We start from the raw sequence: 25,767 nt of genomic DNA, 5'->3' as shown, positions 1-25,767 counted from the left end.
TACATTTGTAGTTTGTTTGTGTCAATGAAAATCAAACGTATAAATGAGAGCTGTGGGGTAATGAGAACTCCTGTCTTGTTTTGTCTCCGGGGTTGTCGTTAGGGTAAATCTGGTGAGACTGGACCTAACGGCGACAGAGGACACCCTGGGTCACCAGGACCCCCTGGAGAGATGGGTTTACCTGGAGCAGCAGGCAAGGAGGGATCCAAGGTGAGTCCGTCGTGTTCATCTTCAGTGAATCATCTTCACCGCCACCATCATCATCTTCAACACTATCATTATTATCATCATAAAAGCAATCTATAGAAGATCATACATGTCTCCTCCAGGACCCTCTCAGAAACGAGATAGGTCGCCTCACCTCAAAGGATGTATCCTTCCCACAAATTTCCAAACTGATAAAGAGGAGGAAAAAATTCCTCTTTCCATACCTCGCTGTGCTCCGTACATTACCGCTCATAAAATATGGATGTTCCTCTCAGTTGATGTGACTGTTGCACTGTACCCTGTGATTTATCACCTCATAAGAGGCCTGCGGTGAAATAGCACAGTTACAAATTAAAATCAAACTGGATGGACATCAGAAATAGAGGAAGGACTAAAAACAAACAAAATATATATTGTAAAATAAAATAAAAATGTAAAGAAATTGTAAAATAGATTGTGTCTGTAAAATGTGTATCGTATGTATAAGCCGGCAGTAGAATCCAAAGTGTTATTGTTTCTTCGTTTACTTCAATCAGGGGAGGGGTGGTAGGGTTTGCGGGGAATAATAAAGGTATATTCTAAAAAAAGTGTGTTTATGTATGTATTCATATATGTATGTGTATATTTGAATATATATGAATGTTTATGTATATATACACTACCGTTCAAAAGTTTGGGGTCACTTAGAAATGTTCTTGTTTTTGCCCAATAAAATAACATCAAATTGATCAAAAATACAGTGTAGACATTGTTAAAACTTCTTAGGGCTGAAATCCCGTTAACGGGATCGATATGACAACAGCCAGTGAAAGTGCAGGGCACCAAATTAAAAACAACAGAAATCTCATAATTAAAATTCCACAAACATACAAGTATCTTATACCATTTTAAATGTAATCTTGTTGTTAATCCCAACATAGTGTACAGCGAAAGCACCACAAACGATTATGTTAGGTCAGCGCCTATTCACAGAAAAACACAACCATTTTCCAGCCAAAGAGAGGAGCGACAAAAAGCACAAATAGAGATAAAATTCATCACTAACCTTTGATGATCTTCATCAGATGACACTCATAGGACTTCATGTTATACAATAAATGTATGTTTTGTTTGATAAAGTTCATATTTATATCAAAACCTCAGATTTCCAACCTCAGATTTCCCACTTCCTGGTTGGATTTTTTCTCAGGTTTTTGCCTGCTATATGAGTTCTGTTTTACTCACAGACATCATTCAAACAGTTTTAGAAACTTCGTGTTTTCTATCCAAATATACTAATAATATGCATATATTAGCAACTGGGACTGAGGAGCAGGTAGTTTACTCTGGGCACCTCTGGGCACCTTATTCATCCAAGCTACTCAATACTGCCCCCCAGCCATAAGAAATTATTAATGTTGTAAATGAATATTGTAGCTGGAAAGGGCAGATTTCTAATGGAATATCTACATAGGTGTACCATTTTGAGCCTGTAATCGAACCCACAAGATGATGCTCCAGATAATCAACTAGTCTAAAGAAGGCCAGTTTTATAGCTTTTTTAATCAGGACAACATTTTTCAGCTGTGCTAACATAATTGCAAAAGGGTTTTCTAATGATCAATTAGCCTTTTAAAATTAAAAACTTGGATTAGCTAACACAACGTGCCATTGGAACACAGGAGTGATGGTTGCTGATAATGGGCCTCTGTACACCTATGTAGATATTCTATTAAACAAAATCTGCTGTTTCGAGCTACAATAGTCATTTACAACATTAACAATGTCTACACTGTATTTCTGATCAATTTGATGTTATTTTAATGGAAAAAAAATGTTTGACCCCAAGCTTTTGAACGATAGTGTGTTTATATATATGGGTATGTATAGATATGGATATATTTACCCCCAAAATATATGGGGGTTTGGAAATGATGCAGACAATTACATTGATGGAAGCAACAATCTGTCCGCAATATTAAGCTGATCCACCCCTTAAAAAATGTAAACAAATAAAAAGAGGCCTGTTGTCAGCTCACTGGTAGACTCAGACCTAATCCTCCATATCTGTCTGTCTGTCTGTCTGTCTGTCTGTCTGCCTGTCTGTCTGTCTGTCTGTCTGTCTGTCTGTCTGTCTGTCTGTCTGTCTGTCTGTCTGTCTGTCTGTCTGTCTGTCTGTCTGTCTGTCTGTCTGTCTGTCTGTTCTGGTTTCCAGGGAGACCCGGGTCCGTCTGGAGCTCCAGGAAAGAGTGGCCCCGCTGGGCTCCGAGGCTTCAGAGGGAGCAGGGGCAGCCCTGGAGCCATGGTAACGAGCTAACACACCCACCTCACATCTCCTGACCTTCACCTTACTGACATATTACATTCTGCACTGATGTAAAGTACTGCTGTATTGTATAGTGCCCAGTGTTTTCTGTGAAAATCACTGAAGGCCAGTTTCCTGGCTTTTTATAGAGATTCTCCATTGACCATGCTGCTTTTTAGTCCAAGAGTGGGCTTCTTCTGGGTCTGGGAAACTGACCCTAAGTCCTTTACTTGAATTAACTGATGGTGGACCATCTGATAACTGTATACTCTGACAGTGGGATGGAAACTGATTGGTTGGAGTTCCTGTGATGAAGGCTCTGATTGGTTCATCTCTGTGTGCTTGCCTCTCTCTAGGGCATTGCTGGACTGAAAGGAGGAGAAGGACCCACCGGTCTGTCAGGAGCAGGGGTAAATTGGACTTCATCATATAGCAATTGTTCAATTCCCATTTTCCCCATGCTACCCCCCTAATCTCCACCTCCATCCCCAATCCTGGTCCGAATGTGGTCTATAGCCAACAAGGACATGTAGAGTGGGAGGCTGTTACCATGAAGATCATAACCAGTGTACTAAATGAAAGAGTGAATCATGTGACGTTGTCCTCTTACCTCTCTGTTCCCCCTGTCTTGTCGTTACCCAGGGAGCCACTGGGGAGAAAGGGCCTTCTGGAGCGGCTGGTGCTATTGGTCAGCCTGGACGCTCCGGTGGGGTCGGCCCTGGAGGACCAATGGGAGAAAAGGGCGAGCCAGTAAGAACCTTTGATCATTTCCTTATTCGTTTTTTTTCTTATGCAACGCCAGTGTCAATTTCTAAATGGACAGACGAACATCACTACTCATTACTGAGAAATATACAGCATGTGTGGGTTCCTCTGTACTGTATGTGTCATAATCAGTGTTTACGCACGGGCGTGTGTGTGTGTGTGTGTGTCTGCATGTTCCACTCTCTCTGCGTTATCTATTAATCAATATGTCATTGTGCAATATGAGACTAGAATAATGGCTGTGGTTACACTAACGGTGTTTCCTCATCCATCTGTTCCCAAGGGAGAGAAGGGGCCCATCGGGCCAGCTGGACAGGACGGGGCGCAGGGGCCTGTGGGGCTGCCTGGGGCTGCTGGCCCTGCTGGGCCTCCAGGAGAGGATGGAGACAAGGTACTTACACCTGTACACAGGTACAGCACAGTAGGTACCATGCCACTGTAGAGGGACAACTTAGGAGAATCCAACTCCTGGCCCTCAAGACCTGAAGCACTGCTGGGGTTTTCTATTGCTAGTCAATTGATCTATTGTCCTTATTGGCCATGGAGTCCACTCACCTAATGGCCTTGATGTTGTGTGGGGGTGAGGTGTATGCGTTACTGGGTGTGTTTCTTTATCTCTGCAACGTGTGTGTGTGTGTGTGTGTGTGTGTGTGCGTGTGCGTGCGTGCGTGTGCGTGCGTGCGTGTGCGTGCGTGTGTTGTCTACAGGGCGAGACAGGAGGACCAGGCCAGAAAGGCAGTAAAGGAGACAAAGGAGAATCTGTGAGTCTTCATCTGGCGAGATATCAACCACACCACTGTCTTTTAGCCTCACAAGCCACAGAATTATACACCTGACAGGATATGACATCACCAGACACAGTACTACCAGAGAGAGGGAGGGGAAGATCCTATCTCTGGCCCAAATCTGCCCATGTTAAGCAAATCCTTAATTATTATGTAGGTGAAGAGTTTTTGTGTGGGGGGCAATGAAAGTTTTGAATTTAGTCAAGATTAACATAAATTGCTATTTTGATACGTGAGGCTTATTTGATCTAATAGAAGTTTCATAATGCTTCGGTTGTTACGAGTGTGCTGTTATAAGTGTGACGCATGTGACATCCCAGCAACTTTGAGAAAAAAACCTTTATCAGAGTTGTCCCTGTGGAAATTCGAGAACAGACTGTTCACATTCATGAAACTATGATCTTACTCTCCGTTGAATACAGGTGGCTGATGTCAACACTCCTCATCTAATATTCAAACAAGTATTATTATTATTATTATTTGTATATATTATTTTTGATTGAATATTATAACGTAAAATCTAGCTGCAGTGAAGCCACTCAACATTTACATTACATTCAGTCATCTAACCGTCTCCCGTCTAGAGTGACCCACAGGATCAACCAGGGCCCCTCCCAAGGGCACGTCGGCAGATCTCCCACCAAGTCAAAATGGGGACGAACTAGCTTTATTTTTGACTTTTATCTTTGACCATCATTCTATCCCCCGCCAAGCAACTCCACTCCTACTTGTCTCCAGTTCCACATCCCAAACCTCAGTTTCAAACAAGTATTTCATTAACAAGATGTATCCACCAATCCAAAGAGAGGAATAGGCGGGAGCTTGACAGCCAGCCGTTCCGCTCTGTGGACAACGAATCCCATTGTTAGAGGGGAGACACAAGCATCTCGTCTTTATGTCCAGTATCTCTGGTACTACTCACCTGGCAGGATATGACATCGCAAACCATGGTACTACACACCTGACAAGATATGACATCACCAGCCACAGTACTAACCAATCTTAACAATATAGCCAGGTGACCACTCTAACAATACGTCCTCAATGATTGAAGGAAGGCGAGATCAGGTGGGACCATTCTAGCCAATGAGAGGGCAGATACGAGTGTGAACAACAGCCACAACTAAGTTGCTTTTCTCAAATTTGCCGCAATGCCAAATGCATCCACTTATATCAGTACATTTGTAACAGCCTAAACATTACGAAACTTCTATTCGATCAAATAAGCCTCACATAATTCGACACTCCCATACAAAAAGGGCTTAACTCATGCGGATGGATTTTGGGCACTTCGCCTCTTCCGCTCTGGTACTACATACCTGGCAGGATATGACATCACCAGCCACAGTTCTACACACCTGACAGGATATGACATCACTAGAAAAATAACGAAGTCAAATCGTGATGTCAGTAATCTTCCAACTTGGAAATCCGACATGGACGTTCAAAATGATTTCTCCCGGCCAGAGCTAGTTTTTCCCAGAGTTCCCGGTTGTCTTGAATGCACTGAAATCAGAGGTTTCCCAGTTCCCAGTTCACAGTTGTTTTGAATGCGGCATACACACCTGACAGGATAAGACATTACCGGTCACAGTATTACACACCTGACAGGATATGACATCACCAGTCAACTTATTACACACCTGACAGGATATGACATCACCGGTCACAGTATTACACACCTGACAGGATATGACATCACCAATCACAGTATTAAGCACCGGCCAGTATCCTTCCCGTCACCAGCTGCTATCACTAGGATAATTCAAATGAATGACTCAATAAATGAGAACGGGTTTATAATTGAGCGTTGAGATAATTATGTGCAGTTATAATTAACTGTACAGTATATTACTGTATGTGAGCTGTTATACTCAGCTTTAGGCATTATAAGCCTTTCTTCATGGTCTAGTTAGCATGCACTGTGCATCTTCATGTACTTTATCTTATCCTAGCCCTGGCAGCTCTATCAAACTATTCAAAATACTGTCTAACACTTTCAGAAGCCAAGCAATCACAAACAGCTACCATCAACAGCTGCAATTTCACAGTAGTTGTGTTTTTTGAGCTCCCGACACAGCAGTGTTTTCCTGCAGTGTATGATTGATATGCAGTATACTTTCAACAGCATCTCTGTTTCTCGGTCTTTTCTCCAGGGCCCTTCAGGACCTATTGGAATCCAGGGACCTGTCGGCCATCCGGGGTTACCGGTACGTCTATTCAACGTATCTGTCTTTATTGTGTGTGTTTGTGTGTACTGTATGTGTGTACAGCACTGACCTCTGTGTGTGTTTCAGGGTGTGGACGGGGAGCCGGGGCTGAGGGGCCAGCAGGGGATGTACGGGCCGAAGGGAGACGAGGGAGCGAGAGGCCACAAGGGGGCCACAGGACCCACTGGACTACAGGTGAGGAGATGAGACACCCCTCTGTTGGACTGTACCATCCATCTCTCTACTCCAGCATATAGCTGACAGGTGGACTGTACCATCTCTCATCAACAGCACATAGCTGATAGCATTGCAGTATCCCTACTACTGCGCCTCTAACCATTCTCTGTCTTTACAGGGCATGCCAGGACTCCCAGGAGAGAAGGGAGACAGTGGACACGTGGGCACGATGGTGAGTACTGTACATACCATTGGACGATTACATAATTTCCCTATATCCTATTGTTGACCTGGCAGCCTCATTGGACTCTCCCACCAAAGATCATTCCTTAAGTATGTCTCTCATCTTCATTGTGGTATAAAGCCTAACTAAAGTACAACCCTGCTTGGAGGCAGTGTCTAGAGTCTGGCTCCATGTAGAGGGACTGGAGCGTAACAGCCATGACACGTCCAGCTACACACCCAGAGAGGACTAGGGCTTTGTGTCTAAATGTAACAAGGAGTCCCTCTGAAGAGAGAGAGAGATTGATAGGGAGAAAAGTCGAAGAGTCAGTGGAGTGAAGGAGGGAGAAAGAAAGCGAGGGATAGGGATGGAGAGAGAGAGAGAGAGAGAGAGAGAGAGAGAGAGAGAGAGAGAGAGAGAGAGAGAGAGAGAGAGTGAAAGAGAGAGAGAGAGAGAGCGAAAGAGAGAGAGAGAGAGAGAGAGAGGTGGTTTGAGGAGGAAGACGGCAGCGTGACAGCTGCTAATCAGATTAGCCTGAGCCGGGCCTGTCTAATGAGCATCTTCCTTCTATTGTGACAGTCATTTCAGAACGCCACAGACCGTGAACACATGCTAAACAAGATTCTACACACACAGCCAGCGCCACAGCACACTCAGCCTGATTAGGGAGAGGGGAAGGAAGCGTCAAAAACGGAACAAAAAAAACAAAAGAGGGAACAAAAAGGGAGAGAAGGAGAGGATGAGAGGGAACAAAATATGTGGGGGGATAGAGAGAGAGGGATGTGAGAGAGAGAGATGGCAAGGAGGAAAGAGATCTCACTGGGAAAGCCTCATCCATGTGAATGCTGTGGTTCACAGGATTGCAGCTTCTAATGCCCGCGTAGCTCCCCAGTAGCAGGATTATAGGATATGTGCTTACTGTAGTGGATGTAGTAGTGTCTGGAGTATGTCTGTCTGTCTTAGTGCTGTGTGTACAGACTCTCACTGTATTGGGATTTCAGTGTTTTGAAGCACAGCTAACCATTAACTCTGGACTGGAAGGGAGCAGTCAGTGCAGTTAAGATGGATAGCTTGTTGTCCATGTAGAGGTGCACAGAGGGGGGGGGGAATCCCATCACACTGAGTGTCAGTGAGTGCTCTCATTTCCCCTGTAGCCTGATCATGTGTTCTTGGAGAGAACTAGAGGTTCCTCTTAGAGAGAGAGAGAGAGAGAGAGAGAGAGAGAGAGAGAGAGAGAGAGAGAGAGAGAGAGAGAGAGAGAGAGAGAGAGAGAGAGAGAGAGAGAGAGAGAGAGAGAGAGAGAGAGAGAGAGAGAGAGAGAGAAGGAGGGGATAGAGAGATGAAGGGCGAGAGAGATGAAGGGAGAGAGAGATGAAGGGAGAGAAAGAGAGGGAGATACTGTACAGAGAGAGGGGGTGAAAGACCGGAAGAGAGAGAGGGAGATAGAGACAGAGAGTTAGGGAGAGAGTGAGAGGGAGGGAGAAAGGGAAAGAGAGAGAACCTTTCTGTGTGTCATTGAGGGTAATGGCTTGTCTCGTGGTGTCTTCATCATGTCAGTGAGGTAATGATCATAGAGGCTGGTTCTGTTCTGGGGATATGTTGCACCAGGCCCTCAGCCACCAGGCCCTCAGCCACCAGGCCCTCCCTGAATGACTAGCATGCACAGTCACTGTACCCAGGGAGGAGCTGCCTGGTGGGTCACACAGTCTACTTCCTTTGGGATAGAGGTGTGTGTGTGTTTGTGTCTGCGTGTGCTTATGCATGTATGTGCTGTCTCAAGCCAATGGCTAATGATTTATTTTCTCCTCAGGGCCCTCCAGGACAACATGGCCCCAGAGGCCCCCAGGGGTCCATTGGTGGAGAGGTACAGTATATTTCTGGCCTTATCTGACCACATTTCTATGCACTGGGTTTGCTGCAGTATTTGGATTGGTTTATGTTGCAAGACGGCATACTATTTTGCGCAGCTCTCACTCCTACTCAAATCTACACTACCGACTATCAGAACACACCCACCAATAGGGTTGTTACTTCACACACGGCACACACACTCCTCTACCCTCTGCCCCTCTCCCTCTCCCAGACCCTCTGCCGGTTTGGAGCTGTGAATTATTAAGTGGTATTAGAATGTAATCCCTCAGTGGGAGTTATATTTACCGCTCTATAAATCATTAAGGAGTATTAGACAATCATCCCTGGGAGGAAGTTATATTTACCTCTATAAATCATTAAGGAGTATTAGACAATCATCCCTGGGAGGAAGTTATATTTACCTCTATAAATCATTAAGGAGTATTAGACAATCATCCCTGGGAGGAAGTTATATTTGCCTCTATAAATCATCAAGGAGTATTAGACAATCATCCCTGAGACGAAGTTATATTTGCCTCTATAAATCATTAAGGCCTATTAGACAATCATCCCTGAGAGGAAGTTATATTTACCTCTATAAATCATTAAGGAGTATTAGACAATCATCCCTGGGAGGAAGTTATATTTACCTCTATAAATCATGAAGGAGTATTAGACAATCATCCCTGGGAGGAAGTTATATTTACCTCTATAAATCATGAAGGAGTATTAGACAATCATCCCTGGGAGGAAGTTATATTTACCTCTATAAATCATGAAGGAGTATTAGACAATCATCCCTGGGAGGAAGTTATATTTACCTCTATAAATCATGAAGGAGTATTAGACAATCATCCCTGGGAGGAAGTTATATTTACCTCTATAAATCATGGAGTATTAGACAATCATCCCTGGGAGGAAGTTATATTTACCTCTATAAATCATGAAGGAGTATTAGACAATCATCCCTGGGAGGAAGTTATATTTACCTCTATAAATCATGAAGGAGTATTAGACAATCATCCCTGGGAGGAAGTTATATTTACCTCTATAAATCATGAAGGAGTATTAGACAATCATCCCTGGGAGGAAGTTATATTTACCTCTATAAATCATGAAGGAGTATTAGACAATCATCCCTGGGAGGAAGTTATATTTACCTCTATAAATCATGAAGGAGTATTAGACAATCATCCCTGGGAGGAAGTTATATTTACCTCTATAAATCATGAAGGAGTATTAGACAATCATCCCTGGGAGGAAGTTATATTTACCTCTATAAATCATGAAGGAGTATTAGACAATCATCCCTGGGAGGAAGTTATATTTACCTCTATAAATCATTAAGGAGTATTAGACAATCATCCCTGGGAGGAAGTTATATTTACCTCTACTAATGGCCAACCTCTCAACATCTCACACCAATCAATTATTCACGAGAGAGGGACGGAAAGAAGTCACTCCACACACCCACACACACACACACACACACACACACACACATAGTCAAAAATCAAATCAAATCAAATTGTATTGGTCACAGACATATTTAGCAGATGTTATTGTGGTTGTAGTGAAATGCTTGTATGGATTCAGTGGTACGGATTCAGATCGTCACATCAGACCTGGGTACAACTTTCATTTGATAGACCACATACTTTATTTGAGCATTTGTCTGGAGTGCTAGATGGGCGGGGTTTGTACTTTTGGGACTATCCCATTGGTGCTAGTTTCCTATCCAAGCTCAATCAGGCACTATTTGAAAGATGTTGAATACCATTTGAACCCAGGTCTGATTCATATGGTGCCATGGAAATAGAAGGGTGTAGAGATGGAGCGATCCATAAATGGATTGATGCAGGTGATGTTGTGAGAGAGAAATGGATAAAGAGAAGCTTTGAGTCTTTGTGGGAAATAGAAGAGCTGGCTTGCACTGCAGGCAGGATAGTCCTCCACTCACTCACACGCTCCAATTTGTGCACTCTACCAAAGAGAGAGATGCTTTCACTGTTTTTCTCTCGAGACAGCCAGCACACACTTCCACATTGACACACACCGACGCAGAGAGACTGACTCCACACTCTGTTACTCAGATCGCATCAACAGAGGAAACTCACACACACAGACAACAGTCAATATTTTCTCCTAGTGATGATGGTGCAGCTGTTGTCTCAGCACCCTGACAGAGAACAACAGACAAACAAAACAACCTCAACACAAGAAACCTGTAGATGAAATATTTATTATTTCACTCCTCCTGTCATTGTGTTGGTTCGAGTGGTTCTGTTGTGTTGTAACAGGGCACTGCTGGCCAGCCTGGTGGAGTGGGCCAGCCTGGGATCGTTGGAGAGAAGGGGGAGGATGGAGAGGCTGGGGACCCGGGACCAGTTGGAGACACTGGTGCCGCTGTAAGTCATCTTTCTCTCATCCTCTTCTTCACTGCCTCTCCCTCTCCCTCCCTCTCTCTCTCTCTCTCTCTCTCTCTCTCTCTCCCTCTCCCTCTCTCCCTCTCTCTCTCTCTGTCTCAACCACTAACTGTATGATTGTATGGTGTCCCCAGGGTGGTAAAGGGGAGCTGGGGGAGAAGGGTGACTCTGGCCCCTCCGGAGCAGCAGGACCTGCAGGAGTCAGAGGCACGCCAGGGAGGACGGACCCAAAGGAAACCCTGTGAGTAGATCTCTATGTAGGCCACTCATCTGCTAGTCACTCGTCATTTAGACCACTCATCCTCTACCAACTGGTTCTTGAGTGGTTGGCAGACCAATGCATTAGATTAATCTCAAGCGATGCTGCTGTATCTAACAGTCATTGGTAACTGACCACTCCCGGTCCTCTGTAGGGGCCCCTTGGGTTCCCAGGAGATTCTGGACCCCCTGGAGAAGCAGGGATCAATGTGAGTACAGCACCTGTAGAACCAAGTAATACAACAGGCAGTAGATGACTGATTCTTCTGTTCCTCCTCTAAATGTGTGTTTCTGGTTGGAACAGGGAGTTGATGGTGGACCGGGAGCAAAGGGAGACAACGGTGATCCTGGGAAAGCCGTAAGTACAGTACAGCATTTACATCACACAGGTATTCATACGAACAGCATAAACATGTGTAACGGTGTATGTTCTCTGAGCTCATTCAACAGTATCACATACATAAAGTGCGTGCATACCAAAGATATAGTATTGCCTTTGTACTTTGTCACATACAGAGAGGCTTGTTTATTTCATGGATATGCTGTTCTTTCTTCCCTGTGTCTTTTAGACTGTGTGTGGTTGTTGTCTTTGAGACTGTGTGTGGTTGTTGTGTGTTTCAACTCTGACCCTTTGTTCTGCTGTCCTCAGGGACCCCCAGGAGCCTCTGGAGAACCGGGCCCTTCCGGGCCCCCCGGGAGAAGGGTGAGTGTAGGTGTGTGTGAGAGAGAGAGAGAGAGAGAGAGAGAGAGAGAGAGAGAGAGAGAGAGAGAGAGAGAGAGGAGAGAGAGAGAGAGAGAGAGAGAGAGAGAGAGAGAGAGAGAGAGAGAGAGAGAGAGAGAGAGAGAGAGAGAGAGAGAGAGAGAGAGAGAGAGAGAGAGAGAGAGAGAGAGAGAGAGAGAGAGAGAGAGAGAGTTGACCTCTATCTGTTTTATGGTGTGGTTTGGTGTGTGTTCTTCACTGGTTGCCCTTTTCTCGTGGCAACAGGTCACAAATCTTGCTGCTGTGATGGCACACTGTGGAATTTCACCCAGTAGATATGGGAGTTTTTCAAATTTGGATTTGTTTTCGAATTCTTTGTGGATCTGTGTAATCTGAGGGGAAATATCTCTCTCTCTCTCTCTCTCTCTCTCTCTCTCTCTCTCTCTCTCTCTCTCTCTCTCTCACCAGGGCCACTTGGGAGCTGCTGGAAAAGAAGGGAAACAAGGAATGAAGGGAGCAAAGGTAAGGATGTGTGGAACACTCAACAACACTCAACTCATTCATGAAATATGAAGAAAATATATCCCCCCCCCCAAAAAAATGCCACTACATTGTACACCACACATATCAGTTTTACTCCATTTTGTTTTCCTCACCACCATGTCATTATGTTCCTCTCTCTCCTTCCTTTAGGGGACCAATGGGGTTGAGGGTCTGGTGGGGAAGAAAGGGCCAGTGGGGCCCCAGGGACATCCAGGGATGCCTGGCCCGGAGGGCCTCCGAGGGATCCCAGGCCCTGGGGTGAGTCCCCCGCTCCTCTCCTCTCTTTACTCTAACTCAAACAGACATCTCCCTCTACTGTAGCCTGTGGCTCTGCTGCTCCTCTCATCATGTCTCCCTAATTAGTTTAGTATAATCTGTCATTGGTTTACTATCAACATGCATGGTACATTTCAGTACAACCAGCAACAAGGCTTGGGGACATGTTGTCATATGACCTTGAGCAACCCCAGTCAATGCTGGAGCCCTTCACTAATTGATTAACCCCTATTTGTGTTTTCATTTGCAGGGTGAGCAAGGGTTAAACGGTCCCCCAGGCCAGACGGGACCCCCTGGACCCATGGTAAGATCCCCATGCATATAACATGTTCATATGTCAACCTACTGTACTGTTATTGCCTCTCTTCCACATAACATATGGTAGGTAGCCTTGATAGGGTCAATTCCAGTGATATGTCAATTATATTTTTTCACCCATGTGTAACCATGTAGTAAATGTGATCCTGTGTTGTTCCCAGGGACCCCCAGGACTGCCAGGTTTGAAAGGAGACCTGGGCAGGAAGGGAGATAAAGGTCACGGTGGTCTGATCGGTCTGATCGGACCTCCAGGAGAGCTGGGAGAGAAGGGAGACAGAGGCCTGCCCGGAAATCAGGGCACACAAGGAACCAAAGGAGACGGGGGTAAGGGTGGCCTCCCTGGCCCCACCGGCCCCCCAGGACCCCCTGGACTTTCTGTAAGTGCACCCCCTCCTCCCTGCCCCCACCCCACTCAACTCTTCATAGTTGGCTTTGCTTTACTCTGATATGACTTTTCCTATTTCAAAATGACCTCTCCTCCCCTGTTAGGGTGCAGTTGGTGAGAGAGGATCCAAAGGAGACCTGGTGAGTCCAGTCATCTTACTGTAGCTCCACATTGTCATTCCTCTCCTTACACACCAGCCTATAGCTAGCAGCTTGCAGGAGCGTATGCTGCCAGACAAGCCGCTATCTCGCCTTGCCAAATGAACCAACGCTCAGCCTAATTTTCTACATTGTGCTTTTTAAATGTATTTTGGCCTTAAAAGTGAGCCCATACAGTGATGTGTTGTTCCTGTGGGTACAGTGTATTTTAATAGGATATAGTGGTGTGGTGTGATGTTGTGAAAAGTACCATAGTGTGTCATGTAGAGAGCAGGGGCTTTGGCCACAGACTGCTGATGTACAGAGCTGGATAATCCTATAAACCCTAGAACCATATCTGCCAGGATCAAAGAGGGATTTGGCAAACTAGTGTGAGAATCGCTCCAGGTGACCGGAGGATTGATGCAGGATTTTGTTCCACTCTTTTCTTCAGGGCGCCATCGGACTTCAAGGAGACACTGGCCCCGCCGGATCCCCCGGACCCCCTGTAAGTCCTCCACACACCCACCTCCCCACCTCCACACTTCTCATCCACCCCACCTTTCTCTTTCTGTTTCTCTCCGTCCCCTCTGTTCCGTCTCATCGCCTGTTGTTGTTCAACCACACACACCTCCCCACCTCCACACTTCTCATCCACCCCACCTTTCTCTTTCTGTTTCTCTCCGTCCCCTCTGTTCCGTCTCATCGCCTGTTGTTGTTCAACCACACACACCTCCCCACCTCCACACTTCTCATCCACCCCACCTTTCTCTTTCTGTTTCTCTCCGTCCCCTCTGTTCCGTCTCATCGCCTGTTGTTGTTCAACCACACACACCTCCACGCCTCTCCTTCCCCCCATCGTTCTCTTTTTTTTTCTGCCTCTCCCAGTCACTGTTGTTTCTTGTCTTCTATCTTCCACTTGTGTTCCTTCCCTCCAGGGTCCGCCTGCCACCATGGTCCAGCCGCTGCCTATCAGAGACCACGAGGGCCGGAGGAAGAGGAAGAGGCACTCTAGGATGGTGCAAGGAGGCTCAGCTCCCTACGAGGAGGCAGAGGTGAAGATGGAATTGGAGCAGGAGGTGTACCTGCAGGCAGACCAGCCCATGCTGGAGGAGGCAGAGGGCATGGAGGAGGTGTTTGCCTCCCTCACCTCCATGAAGACAGAGGTGGAGCTGATGAGGAAGCCCCTGGGGACCTTTGAGAGCCCCGCCCGCACCTGCAAGGAGCTCATGATGATCCAGCATGGCTACAGAGACGGTCAGCATATCACCTCATCACCCTCGTATCACACAGATCTCCCCTCAGCACCCTGCATTGGCACTCATATTGAACGTGCCTATAGAAAATCTACACCGCCTTGAACTTTTGCTTACCAAAAAGACCAAAAATCTAAAAATCTATGGCAACACTTGAAAATGTCTTTCTAGCCATGACCCCCAACAGAGTTGACAGAGCTTGAAGCAGTTTGAAAAGAATAATGGGCAAATATTGCACAATCCAGGTGTGCAAAGCTTTTCTGAGACTTACCCAATAAGGCTAACAGCTGTAATCGCTGCCAAATGTGTTTATAACATGTATTGATTCTGAGGGGTGAATATTTATCTAATCAAGTTATATTAGTGTTTTCTTTTTCAATATTCTTTAAAAAATCTATATCAATAATTGTTCTTCCACTTTGACATTACAGAGTATTTTGTGTAGATCGTTGACAAAAAATGACAATAAATCCATTAGAATCCCACTTTGTAACACAAATGAATGTGAAGAAACCCAAAGGAGGAGTAGACTGTCTATAGGCACTGTGTTTGATTGAGTCAATAAGCCACCAAATCCTCCAATAGCCAGTATAATTACCTGTTACATCAGACATACTCTACCATTTCATGTCTTCCCTTTTCTCTTGCCTGATCTGCTGTCCCGTATTGAAATGACACCGCTGTCTCTGTCTCCGTACCTGTCCCAGGTGACTACTGGATCGACCCCAACCAGGGATGTCACAGGGACTCCATCAAGGTCTTCTGTAACTTCACCGCTGAGGGAGACACCTGTCTCTACCCTGACAAGAGGATTGAAACTGTGAGTCTCAAACTACCTTGATGTCTGCTCACATCAACCTAACTAGAACGTTGTTGTAGTAGTGTACAGTACGTATTCATTGGCCTCAGATCAACTGGTGACTTACAGATGCACTATCTTGATTTTACTCTATTTATCACAGCAGGAAAATAATCCTGCAGCAACAGGATATGTGAATTATTATGTGGATTATAATTTGAATACATTTTTTAGGCGTTGATACATTTTCTGTTACATTTTTCTTAATGTCAAATCAATTTTAAAGTGGAAATCACAAACCTTAGAAGCCTTTTAAAACCTTTAATACACTACAATTGATATTTCCCGCTGTGCAGGAACATTCTCCGCAACAACAGAGTGATCAAATTAAGATACCAGATCTGCACATCCTCAGAAGCCTGTGTTACAGAGACTCCTTGTTTCCTTCTCTATTCCTGTGAACAGGTGAAGCTAGCAGCCTGGAACAAAGAGAAACCAGGGAGCTGGTTCAGCCAATACAGGAAAGGCAAACAGGTACTGACCACTTTCAACTGCTGCCGTTCATTTAAATGTTTCCAAACACCAGGTAGATTATATTCATTTAAAGGGAGTGCGTTTGAAAAATAATCATGTGTATAATCGAGTAGATGTGCATGTGTGTGAGCATGTATGATACCTGTGTCTTCTGCCTGCAGTAGTGAGTGAGTCACGCAGAGCCTCTGGCAGCAGTGGGCTCTCATTGAAGAGCATTCAGAGCCTCTGGCAGCAGTGGGCTCTCATTGAAGAGCATTCAGAGCCTCTGGCAGCAGTGGGCTCTCAGTGAAGAGCATTCAGAGCCTCTGGCAGCAGTGGGATCTCATTGAAGAACATTCAGAGCCTCTGGCAGCAGTGGGATCTCATTGAAGAGCATTCAGAGCCTCTGGCAGCAGTGGGCTCTCATTGAAGAGCATTCAGAGCCTCTGGCAGCAGTGGGCTCTCATTGAAGAGCATTCAGAGCCTCTGGCAGCAGTGGGCTCTCATTGAAGAGCATTCAGAGCCTCTGGCAGCAGTGGGCTCTCATTGAAGAGCATTCAGAGCCTCTGGCAGCAGTGGGCTCTCAGTGAAGAGCATTCAGAGCCTCTGACAGCAGTGGGATCTCATTGAAGAGCATTCAGAGCCTCTGGCAGCAGTGGGCTCTCATTGAAGAGCATTCAGAGCCTCTGGCAGCAGTGGGATCTCATTGAAGAGCATTCAGAGCCTCTGACAGCAGTGGGATCTCATTGAAGAGCATTCAGAGCCTCTGGCAGCAGTGGGCTCTCATTGAAGAGCATTCAGAGCCTCTGGCAGCAGTGGGATCTCATTGAAGAGCATTCAGAGCTTTGAGCACTGGTCTTTCATGTGCACCTGACCAGACATCTCTTAACACAGAAAGAAAATCACTTCTCTCCCAGTCCAATACCTTTCACTGACTCTTTCACACCCACGCCATTGTGTATTTTTCTCTCTCTCTCTCTCTCTCTCTCTCTCTCTCTCTCTCTCTCTCTCACTCACTCTTTTTCTCCCCGACTCTCTTATTCTGACTCTAGCTGAATTACTGTGACCTTTGTCCCCTCCTCTCCTCTTACATTATTAATGAAATACGGGTTGAGATTTCTAAGAGAGAGAAAAGGTTCATGGTAATACAAATGGTCCTAGCCTTCCTTCCTCTGTTCACCAGGATGGATATAGTGCTCTGTAACCAGCATTAACTCTGTCAGCTTGGTTTTGTGCCAGATTTAACTCTGTCAGCTTGGTTTTGTGCCAGATTTAACTCTGTCAGCTTGGTTTTGTGCCAGATTTAACTCTGTCAGCTTGGTTTTGTGCCAGATTTAACTCTGTCAGCTTGGTTTTGTGCCAGATTTAACTCTGTCAGCTTGGTTTTGTGCCAGCAATAACTCTGTCAGCTTGGTTTTGTGCCAGCAATAACTCTGTCAGCTTGGTTTTGTGCCAGCAATAACTCTGTCAGCTTGGTTTTCCTGCCCAGGTTATTTGGTAATGGAAAAACTCCTGGCCCTAGCCATTATAGATTGGATGTATGGTTGAAGTCAGAAGTTTACATACACCTTAGCCAAATACATTTAAAAAGTTTTTCACAATTCCTGACATGTAATCCTTGTAAAAATCTCTGTCTTAGGTCAGTTAAGATCACCACTTTATTTTAAGAATGTGAAATGTCACAATAATAGTAGAGAGAATTATTTATTTAAGCTTTTATTTCTTTCATCACATTCCCAGTGGGTCAGAAGTTTACATACACTCAATTAGTATTTGGTAGCATTGCCTTTAAATTGTTTAACTTGGGTCAAACATTTTGGTTAGCCTTCCACAAGCTTCCCACAATAAATAGGGTGAATTTTGGTCCATTCCTCCTGACAGAGCTGGTGTAACTGAGTCAGGTTTACAGGCCTCCTCGCTCGCTCACACTTTTTCAGTTCTGCCCACAAATGTTCTATAGGATGGAGGTCAGGGCTTTGTGATGCCCACTCCAATACCTTGACTTTGTTGTCCTTAAGCCATTTTGACACAACTTTGGAAGTATGCTTGGGGTCATTGTCCATTTGGAAGACCCATTTGCGACCAAGCTTTAACGTTGCTTCAATGTATACACCACATTTTCCTGCATCATGATGCCATCTATTTTGTGAAGTGCACCAGTCTCTCCTGCAGCAAAGCACCCCCACAACATGATACTGCCACCTCCATGCGTCACAGTTCGCATGGTGTTCTTCAGCTTGCAAGCTTCCCCCTTTTTCCTCCAAACATAACGATGGTAATTATGACCAAACAGTTATATTTTTGTTTCATCAGACCAGAGGACATTTTTTCAAAAAGTACAATCTTTGTCCCCATGTGCAGTTGCAAACCGTAGCTTTTTTTATGGCTGTTTGGTCATGTCGAGATATAGGACTTGTTTTACTGTGGATAATAGATACTTTTGCACCTGTTTCCTCCAGCATCTTCACAAGGTCCTTTGCTGTTGTTCTGGGATTGATTTGCACTTTTCACATCAAAGTACATTCATCTCTAGGAGACAGAATGCGTCTCCTTCCTGAGCGGTATGACGGCTGCGTGGTCCCATGGTGTTTGTACTTGCGCACTATTGTTTGTACAGATGAACGTAGTACCTTCAGGCATTGGGAAATTGCTCCCAAGGATGAAGCAGACTTGTGGAGGTCTACAATTTTTTTCTGAGGTCTTGGCTGATTTATTTTGATTTTCCCATGATGTCAAGCAAAGCGGCACTGGGTTTGAAGGTAGGCTTTGAAATACATCCACAGGTACACCTCCAATTATGTCATTGAAATACATCCACAGGTACACCTTCAATTATGTCATGGCTTTAGAAGCTTCTGATTAGCCTATCAGAAGCTTCTAAAGCCATGACATAATTTTCTGGAAATGTTCATGCTGTTTAAAGGCACAGTCAACTTAGTGTATGTAAACTTCTGGCCCACTGGAATTGTGATAAAGTGGATTTTAAGTGAAATAATCTGTCTGTAAACAATTGTTGGAAAAATTACTTGTGTCATGCACAAAGTAGATGTCCTAACCGACTTGCCAAAATTATAGTGCCAAAATTATAGTGAAAAACGAATTATAATGACTCCAACCTTAGTGTATCTAAACTTCCGACTTCAACTGTATATAGTGCTTTACCAGATGCTCTACTACCAATGCATTGGCACTGCTATTTGTTTCTGGACATTCAATATGTGACTGACATGGTCATTGAGAGTTGTTTCTTTCCCCTGGTCCAGTTCTCATGCAGTGACTCTGATGGGAGCCTGGTTGCTTCAAGTGGTCTATATTAATATGTGGTTCATATCTGGTCTAGTTCTCATTCAATTACTCTGATAATGTCTCTGATGTACTGTGTGTCTCTGGTCCAGTTCTAGTGCAATGACTCTGATATGTTGTGTGTCTCTGGTCCAGTTCCAGTACAATGACTCTGATATGTTGTGTGTCTCTGGTCCAGTTACAGTACAATGACTCTGATATGTTGTGTGTCTCTGGTCCAGTTCCAGTACAATGACTCTGATATGCTGTGTGTCTCTGGTCCAGTTCCAGTACAATGACTCTGATATGCTGTGTGTCTCTGGTCCAGTTCCAGTACAGTGACTCTGATATGCTGTGTGTCTCTGGTCCAGTTCCAGTACAATGACTCTGATACGTTGTGTGTCTCTGGTCCAGTTACAGTACAGTGACTCTGATATGTTGTGTGTCTCTGGTCCAGCTACAGTACAGTGACTCTGATATGTTGTGTGTCTCTGGTCCAGCTACAGTACAGTGACTCTGATGGGAACCCGGTCCATGTGGTCCAGCTGACCTTCCTGAAACTGCTGAGTGCCACGGCCAGACAGACCTTCACCTACTCCTGCCAGAACTCTGCCGGCTGGTTTGACAGCGCCACCCGCAGCCACCAGCACGCCATACGCTTCCGGGGAAGCAACGACGAGGAGATGAGCCAGGCCAAGAGCCCCTTCATCCAGGCAACACACGACGGATGCCAGGTAGGTGCCATGCAGAGACAAAGGAAAATGAATGAATGACTGAATTAATGTAATTGGTGCTAATGTTTTGACCAATGCTAATGTTTTGACCAATGCTAATGTTTTGACCAATGCTAATGTTTTGACCAATGCTAATGTTTTGACTAATGTTTTGTCAGCTGCTGTTTGATTCGATAAGGCCATGCAGTTGGTCACAATCAGTTCATCATATGATATCTGAGGATGGTATAGATAGAATCGAAGTTAGAATGAAAGTTAGCAAGTTAGCAGGCACAGTGTATCCTCAACTCTGTTGTCTTTTTCTTTGTCTCTGGTGTAGTTCCGTAAGGGACAGGAGCGGACAGTCCTGGAGATCGAATCCCCCAGAGCAGAGCTGCTGCCAGTCATAGACGTGGCCCCCTCAGACTTTGGAAGCAGCAACCAAAAGTTTGGCTTCCACGTTGGACCAGTATGTTACAACGGTTAACTAACGTTGTATCGACCATCTAAGGAATGACCGGAACTGACCTACACAACAATTTACCAATGAAAGAAACTGGACTTCACACTGTTGTTTCCACACGCAATATTTATTATTATATGTCCGTATATGTGGTGGGTTTCTGGCATATGTTATATGACTCTCAAACAGCCAATGGGACACGAGGTTTCCTTGTTTCCGCGACAATAACAACCAATGTCGAGTAGAGGAGCAGAGGCAAGGAGGAACAAAGCACATTTATCAAAGGGAGTTCATCCAATTAGATCTATTTAATGTGTAGTGGTTTTTCTTTATCGCCATTCTTTTCATCGCTCACCTTTTGAGTGTGCTGTAATTAGATTCGCTAGAAGTAGTCTCTTGTTCCACTTGACAACAACCAATTTAAAAAGACAGGCAGATCCCTCCCATGTTGAGGCATGGGGTTAGCCTGTCATCTGTGGTATGGGTCAGTTGAGTGGCACTGTCTTTGTCAGGCCTGGGATGCAGATGAGACGAGTTGCTACCTGAGGGATTGTGATGAGAGCGGAGTGGAATTAGCAGGAGACACTATCTGGCATACTCATTAGCATGCCTGGATTGCAGTAGGATAATATCATATTGCAGTATAAGGACATTAGTTCTTGTTAACTGGTGGTGTACCGCAGTATCTACGGTTGTAGGATCTTAATTTGAGACAGTTCGCTACAGCAGGAAAACAATCCTGCAGCAACAGGAAATGTGAATTATTATGTGGATTATAATGAATGGACATTTTTGTTGGGGTTGATACATTTTTCATAAGGGAAAATCAAGTCTGAAATGTCGAAGTAAAAATTACAAATACACCACAAGTTTTACATTTCCTGCATTGGAACAGGGTGATCAAATTAAGATCCTACATCGGTAGCATGTCAATTCCATACTAGGCTATTTCATCTGTCAACATTCCCTGTGTTAATTAGAAGGTTGAACATACTGTATAATAGAAATGATAGCTTTGCTCAGTGCTTACCCTTCAACTGCAGATCACTCACTGAATGAGAAGTGAGAAGTGCACCCAATACCATGTTACTAGTAGTCTATTGAGCCCAATGGTTACTTGAATGGAGAAGGTTGCTTTCCTTGTTGTACTGGTTTACTCTGCACGCCTGGTGATAATATGACTTTCCGGCCTTCCATGTTTTCATTTCCTATTTGTGTCAGTTTGGCGTCCATTTCGTTACGGAAAACAAGCATTCTGTATTCCAGGCCTTAATGGTTGAGCTGGAGCTGTTTCAGCCCGAGAATGAGTTTCAGAGCATGTTGTTCTTGAAGAGGATATTAACAGTGTTTTCTCCAGTCCTCCGTTTGTCTGTTACATCAAGGAGCATTTCACATGTCGCTGTTTTCAAGCATCTTTTAAAAAGTACCATTATTATCATCCACTCTCCTGTGCTCCACCTCAGTCATGTATTTGTTTATTTGTTTTATATGTGAATTCATTTTTATGATGTATTTTGTTTGGTGCTAAAGAAAATGTTTTTGTTTTGTGTCAACTACGTTTGTGTTGTTGTGTGTCTTGAGGCAGGAGGAGGGAGAAAGGGTGCAAGTTATTGGTGCTCCAAAAGCCGTGCATGATGGGAAAGGAATGCTCTCTGAGCCAGGGAGTATCATATCGTACTGTAGGTCTTGACACTACAGTACACACACTCTAACCTGCTGTATGGTAGTCAGGTTACAGTACCAGAGGTAGGTTAGGGGTAAGTTCCACGTTTTCGCTTTAAGCGTTAAAACTCCCAAGACAGCCGTTGTTACAACGTAGTGCCTTTACATGTCTCCAACATCTCTCCAACAACCTGCAGGCTGGTCTCCCAGCCTGTATACATAAACACTACTGGCAGTTTATCAGCGTACTCCTCACACTGTCTTTTAGTATTTAAACAATTCCAGTAAAATTCCCCACCCTGTCCTGCCACACCCTGTGTATAGTATCTGTTCTACTCATTTTATATACTGTACAGTTATTCTAAGGACTTGAGTATGAATAACAATCTGTTGCCTGAATGACAATGGGTTTGTGAAACGTGATGAGCGAATTAAAAAACTATTTAAAAAAGACTAGGCTGTATCTGAGAGAGAGAGAGAGAGAGAGAGAGATGTTTGTATCGGCCTCTCACCACTCAGTGTAATAGACAAACAATTCTCTTCATTACCGCCTAGTTCTGCAACATTCACTCAATGAGCCTGCAATCAACATCCCACCACAGCAGATGTAATCAACTCTGATTGGATTCCCAGTTCATTTATTTCAATTAGGTGGTGTTTCATTCCTCCAGAGGGAAACAGAGGAGAGACGCTAGCCTGGGTGGGAGGGGGGGTAATAAAACAGTTCTGGTTAAGGAACAGAGCCATTGAGATTTTCCCAGAACTGTCCAGTGTGTTTGTGTGTGTGTGTGTGTGTGTGTGTGTGTGTGTGTGTGTGTGTGTGTGTGTGTGTGTGTGTGTGTGTGTGTGTGTGTGTGTGTGTGTGTGTGAGAGAGAGAGGGAGAGAGAGAGAGAGAGAGAGAGCGAGAGAGAGAGGGAGAGAGAGAGGGCAGGAATTAAGATACACAGAACAGACACTGCTGTATTGTTGGCTCTTGCTATAACACTGTCTGGTTGGCTGGTTATGTGACAAAAACACACTGTCAAATCTTCCTCGTGCTGGCTCTCCTCTCTCACTTTTATTCAGACATAATACATGCTGTCTCTCTCTCTCTTTCTCTCTCACACACACACACACTTTCTATCACATAACCCTTGACCAAGTCCACCAGTCCCCTACGGGGACTAGTCCTCAAGGTTAACGTCAATGCAGAATAAAGGTTACAGTACATTTCTCTCCTTTCTGCTCTCTTCAACTCAATTGTATTTTAACCACAGTGTAAGCTCCTGGCTGGGAAAGGTCAGACCTAGCTGCATCCTCAGAATAATGATCAAGCAAAGTGCATCATGACCGTCGATAGGCTAATATGCATTTTTCTCTCTCCAGCAAAGCACACACTATGCTGTAGGATCTGGGTAGAATGAATCACTATGCTGTAAGATCTGGGTAGAACGAATAACTATGCTGTAGGATCTGGGTAGAATGAATCACTATGCTGTAAGATCTGGGTAGAATGAATCACTATGCTGTAGGATCTGGGTAGAATGAATCACTATGCTGTAAGATCTGGGTAGAACGAATAACTATGCTGTAGGATCTGGGTAGAATGAATCACTATGCTGTAGAATCTGGGTAGAATGAATCACTATGCTGTAGAATCTGGGTAGAATGAATCACTATGCTGTAAGGTCAGGGTAGAATGAATCGCTATGCTGTAGGATCTGGGTAGAATGAATCACTATGCTGTAAGATCTGAGTAGAATGAATCACTATGCTGTAGGATCTGGGTAGAATGAATCGCTATGCTGTAGGATATGGGTAGAATGAATCACTATGCTGTAAGATCTGAGTAGAATGAATCACTATGCTGTAGGATCTGGGTAGAATGAATCGCTATGCTGTAAGATCTGGGTAGAATGAATCACTATGCTGTAGGATCTGGGAAGAATGAATCGCTATGCTGTAGGATATGGGTAGAATGAATCACTATGCTGTAGGATCTGGGTAGAATGAATCGCTATGCTGTAGGATATGGGTAGAATGAATCACTATGCTGTAGGATCTGGGTAGAATGAATCGCTATGCTGTAGGATCGGGGTAGAATGAAATACTATGCTGTTGAATCTGGTGCTGCCGTTTGGTCTTTGTGTCTCTGAGGTCCTCTATTCTCCCTAACCCATTGTCCATGTTGCTTTTTTGAGCAGAGAAGATAGTAAGATAGTGTGGAGAAATCCTGCATGGAGCCTTCACCGTGCGCTGCCACTTTAAGAGAGCATCAGCAGTAAGGAAGGAGGAAATAAAGACATATTTTTCAGCTCTTTGGGGAGGAGCTCTTGGTTGGCGCGACAGTTTGATTGTGTGTGCTATGCTGCAGAAGTTTGGTTTATTTTCAGCGTGTGTAGTTTATAAGGAATTTAGCTCATTCATCGGTGTGACAGTTCTAGGTCGTGGTTGTTATCGTTTGGGACCGCGCCGGTTATGGATCGCATGGATTAGTAGCAACATTGTTGCGAAGCTTTGACATACAAACCAACAAACCATCGAACGGTCAGACAGTACACCAGCATGCCTGAAGACCACAGCTAAGATCTCTCTTGTTCTCTTTCTCTCTTTCTCTTCCCGCTATTGTTCCAGTGCTTTACCCTGCAACCAGACTTTCTATTTTTCAAATGCACTTCCCATTGAAGTTCATTAGAGCTGGACTATTATTTCCCTGCCAGAAGTATTTGGGTGGACATTTTAGTTAAAAGTGAGGTTGCTTGTAAGTTGTGTATTGTTATTTGAAATGTATTGAGGTGTGGTGTACTAATGACATGTGGCCGACAAGATTGTGGACATTTTTAAGGCCTTTGTGTCTATAAACACCCCCTACATTCATACCCTCTGCACTCCTCCACTACGAACACCCCCCACATTCATAGCCTCTGCACTCCTCCACCATGAACACCCCCCACATTCATAGCCTCTGCACTCCTCCACCATGAACACCCCCCACATTCATAGCCTCTGCACTCCTCCACCATGAACACCCCCCACATTCATAGCCTCTGCACTCCTCCACCATGAACACCCCCCACATTCATAGCCTCTGCACTCCTCCACCATGAACACCCCCCCATCATAGCCTCTGCACTCCTCCACCATGAACACCCCCCACATTCATAGCCTCTGCACTCCTCCACCATGAACACCCCCCCATCATAGCCTCTGCACTCCTCCACCATGAACACCCCCCACATTCATAGCCTCTGCACTCCTCCACCATGAACACCCCCCCATCATAGCCTCTGCACTCCTCCACCATGAACACCCCCCACATTCATACCCTCTGCACTCCTCCACTATGAACACCCCCCACATTCATAGCCTCTGCACTCCTCCACCATGAACACCCCCCACATTCATAGCCTCTGCACTCCTCCACTATGAACACCCCCCACATTCAAAGCCTCTGCACTCCTCCACCATGAACACCCCCCACATTCATAGCCTCTGCACTCCTCCACTACGAACACCCCCCACATTCATAGCCTCTGCACTCCTCCACTACGAAC

General features: G+C 44.8%; 1 protein-coding gene across 1 annotated transcript in view; it reads left to right on the top strand.

The window, feature by feature from the left end:
* The window catches only part of col5a3a (collagen, type V, alpha 3a), a 74,876-nt gene extending 52,333 nt beyond the window's left edge, over positions 1-22,543 (top strand). The window contains 27 exon segments of the mRNA XM_090196471.1: positions 103-210; positions 2,402-2,491; positions 2,848-2,901; positions 3,134-3,241; positions 3,540-3,647; positions 3,964-4,017; positions 6,198-6,251; positions 6,339-6,446; positions 6,607-6,660; positions 8,462-8,515; positions 10,803-10,910; positions 11,063-11,144; positions 11,147-11,169; positions 11,342-11,395; positions 11,491-11,544; positions 11,836-11,889; positions 12,355-12,408; positions 12,580-12,687; positions 12,956-13,009; positions 13,185-13,400; positions 13,513-13,548; positions 14,000-14,053; positions 14,484-14,802; positions 15,509-15,621; positions 16,066-16,134; positions 19,896-20,129; positions 20,449-22,543. Coding sequence (XP_090052597.1) covers positions 103-210; positions 2,402-2,491; positions 2,848-2,901; positions 3,134-3,241; positions 3,540-3,647; positions 3,964-4,017; positions 6,198-6,251; positions 6,339-6,446; positions 6,607-6,660; positions 8,462-8,515; positions 10,803-10,910; positions 11,063-11,144; positions 11,147-11,169; positions 11,342-11,395; positions 11,491-11,544; positions 11,836-11,889; positions 12,355-12,408; positions 12,580-12,687; positions 12,956-13,009; positions 13,185-13,400; positions 13,513-13,548; positions 14,000-14,053; positions 14,484-14,802; positions 15,509-15,621; positions 16,066-16,134; positions 19,896-20,129; positions 20,449-20,595 — 2,571 coding nt within the window. The 3' untranslated portion in view covers positions 20,596-22,543.
* The last annotated feature ends 3,224 nt before the right edge of the window (positions 22,544-25,767 follow it).

This window comes from Oncorhynchus mykiss, chromosome 13 (genome assembly GCF_057628025.1).
Source record: "Oncorhynchus mykiss isolate SJ-2025 chromosome 13, ASM5762802v1, whole genome shotgun sequence".
In the NCBI taxonomy this organism is placed as follows: domain Eukaryota; kingdom Metazoa; phylum Chordata; class Actinopteri; order Salmoniformes; family Salmonidae; genus Oncorhynchus; species Oncorhynchus mykiss.
The sequence above is the reverse complement of the archived record's forward strand: the minus strand, read 5'-3'. Positions and strand labels throughout refer to the sequence as shown.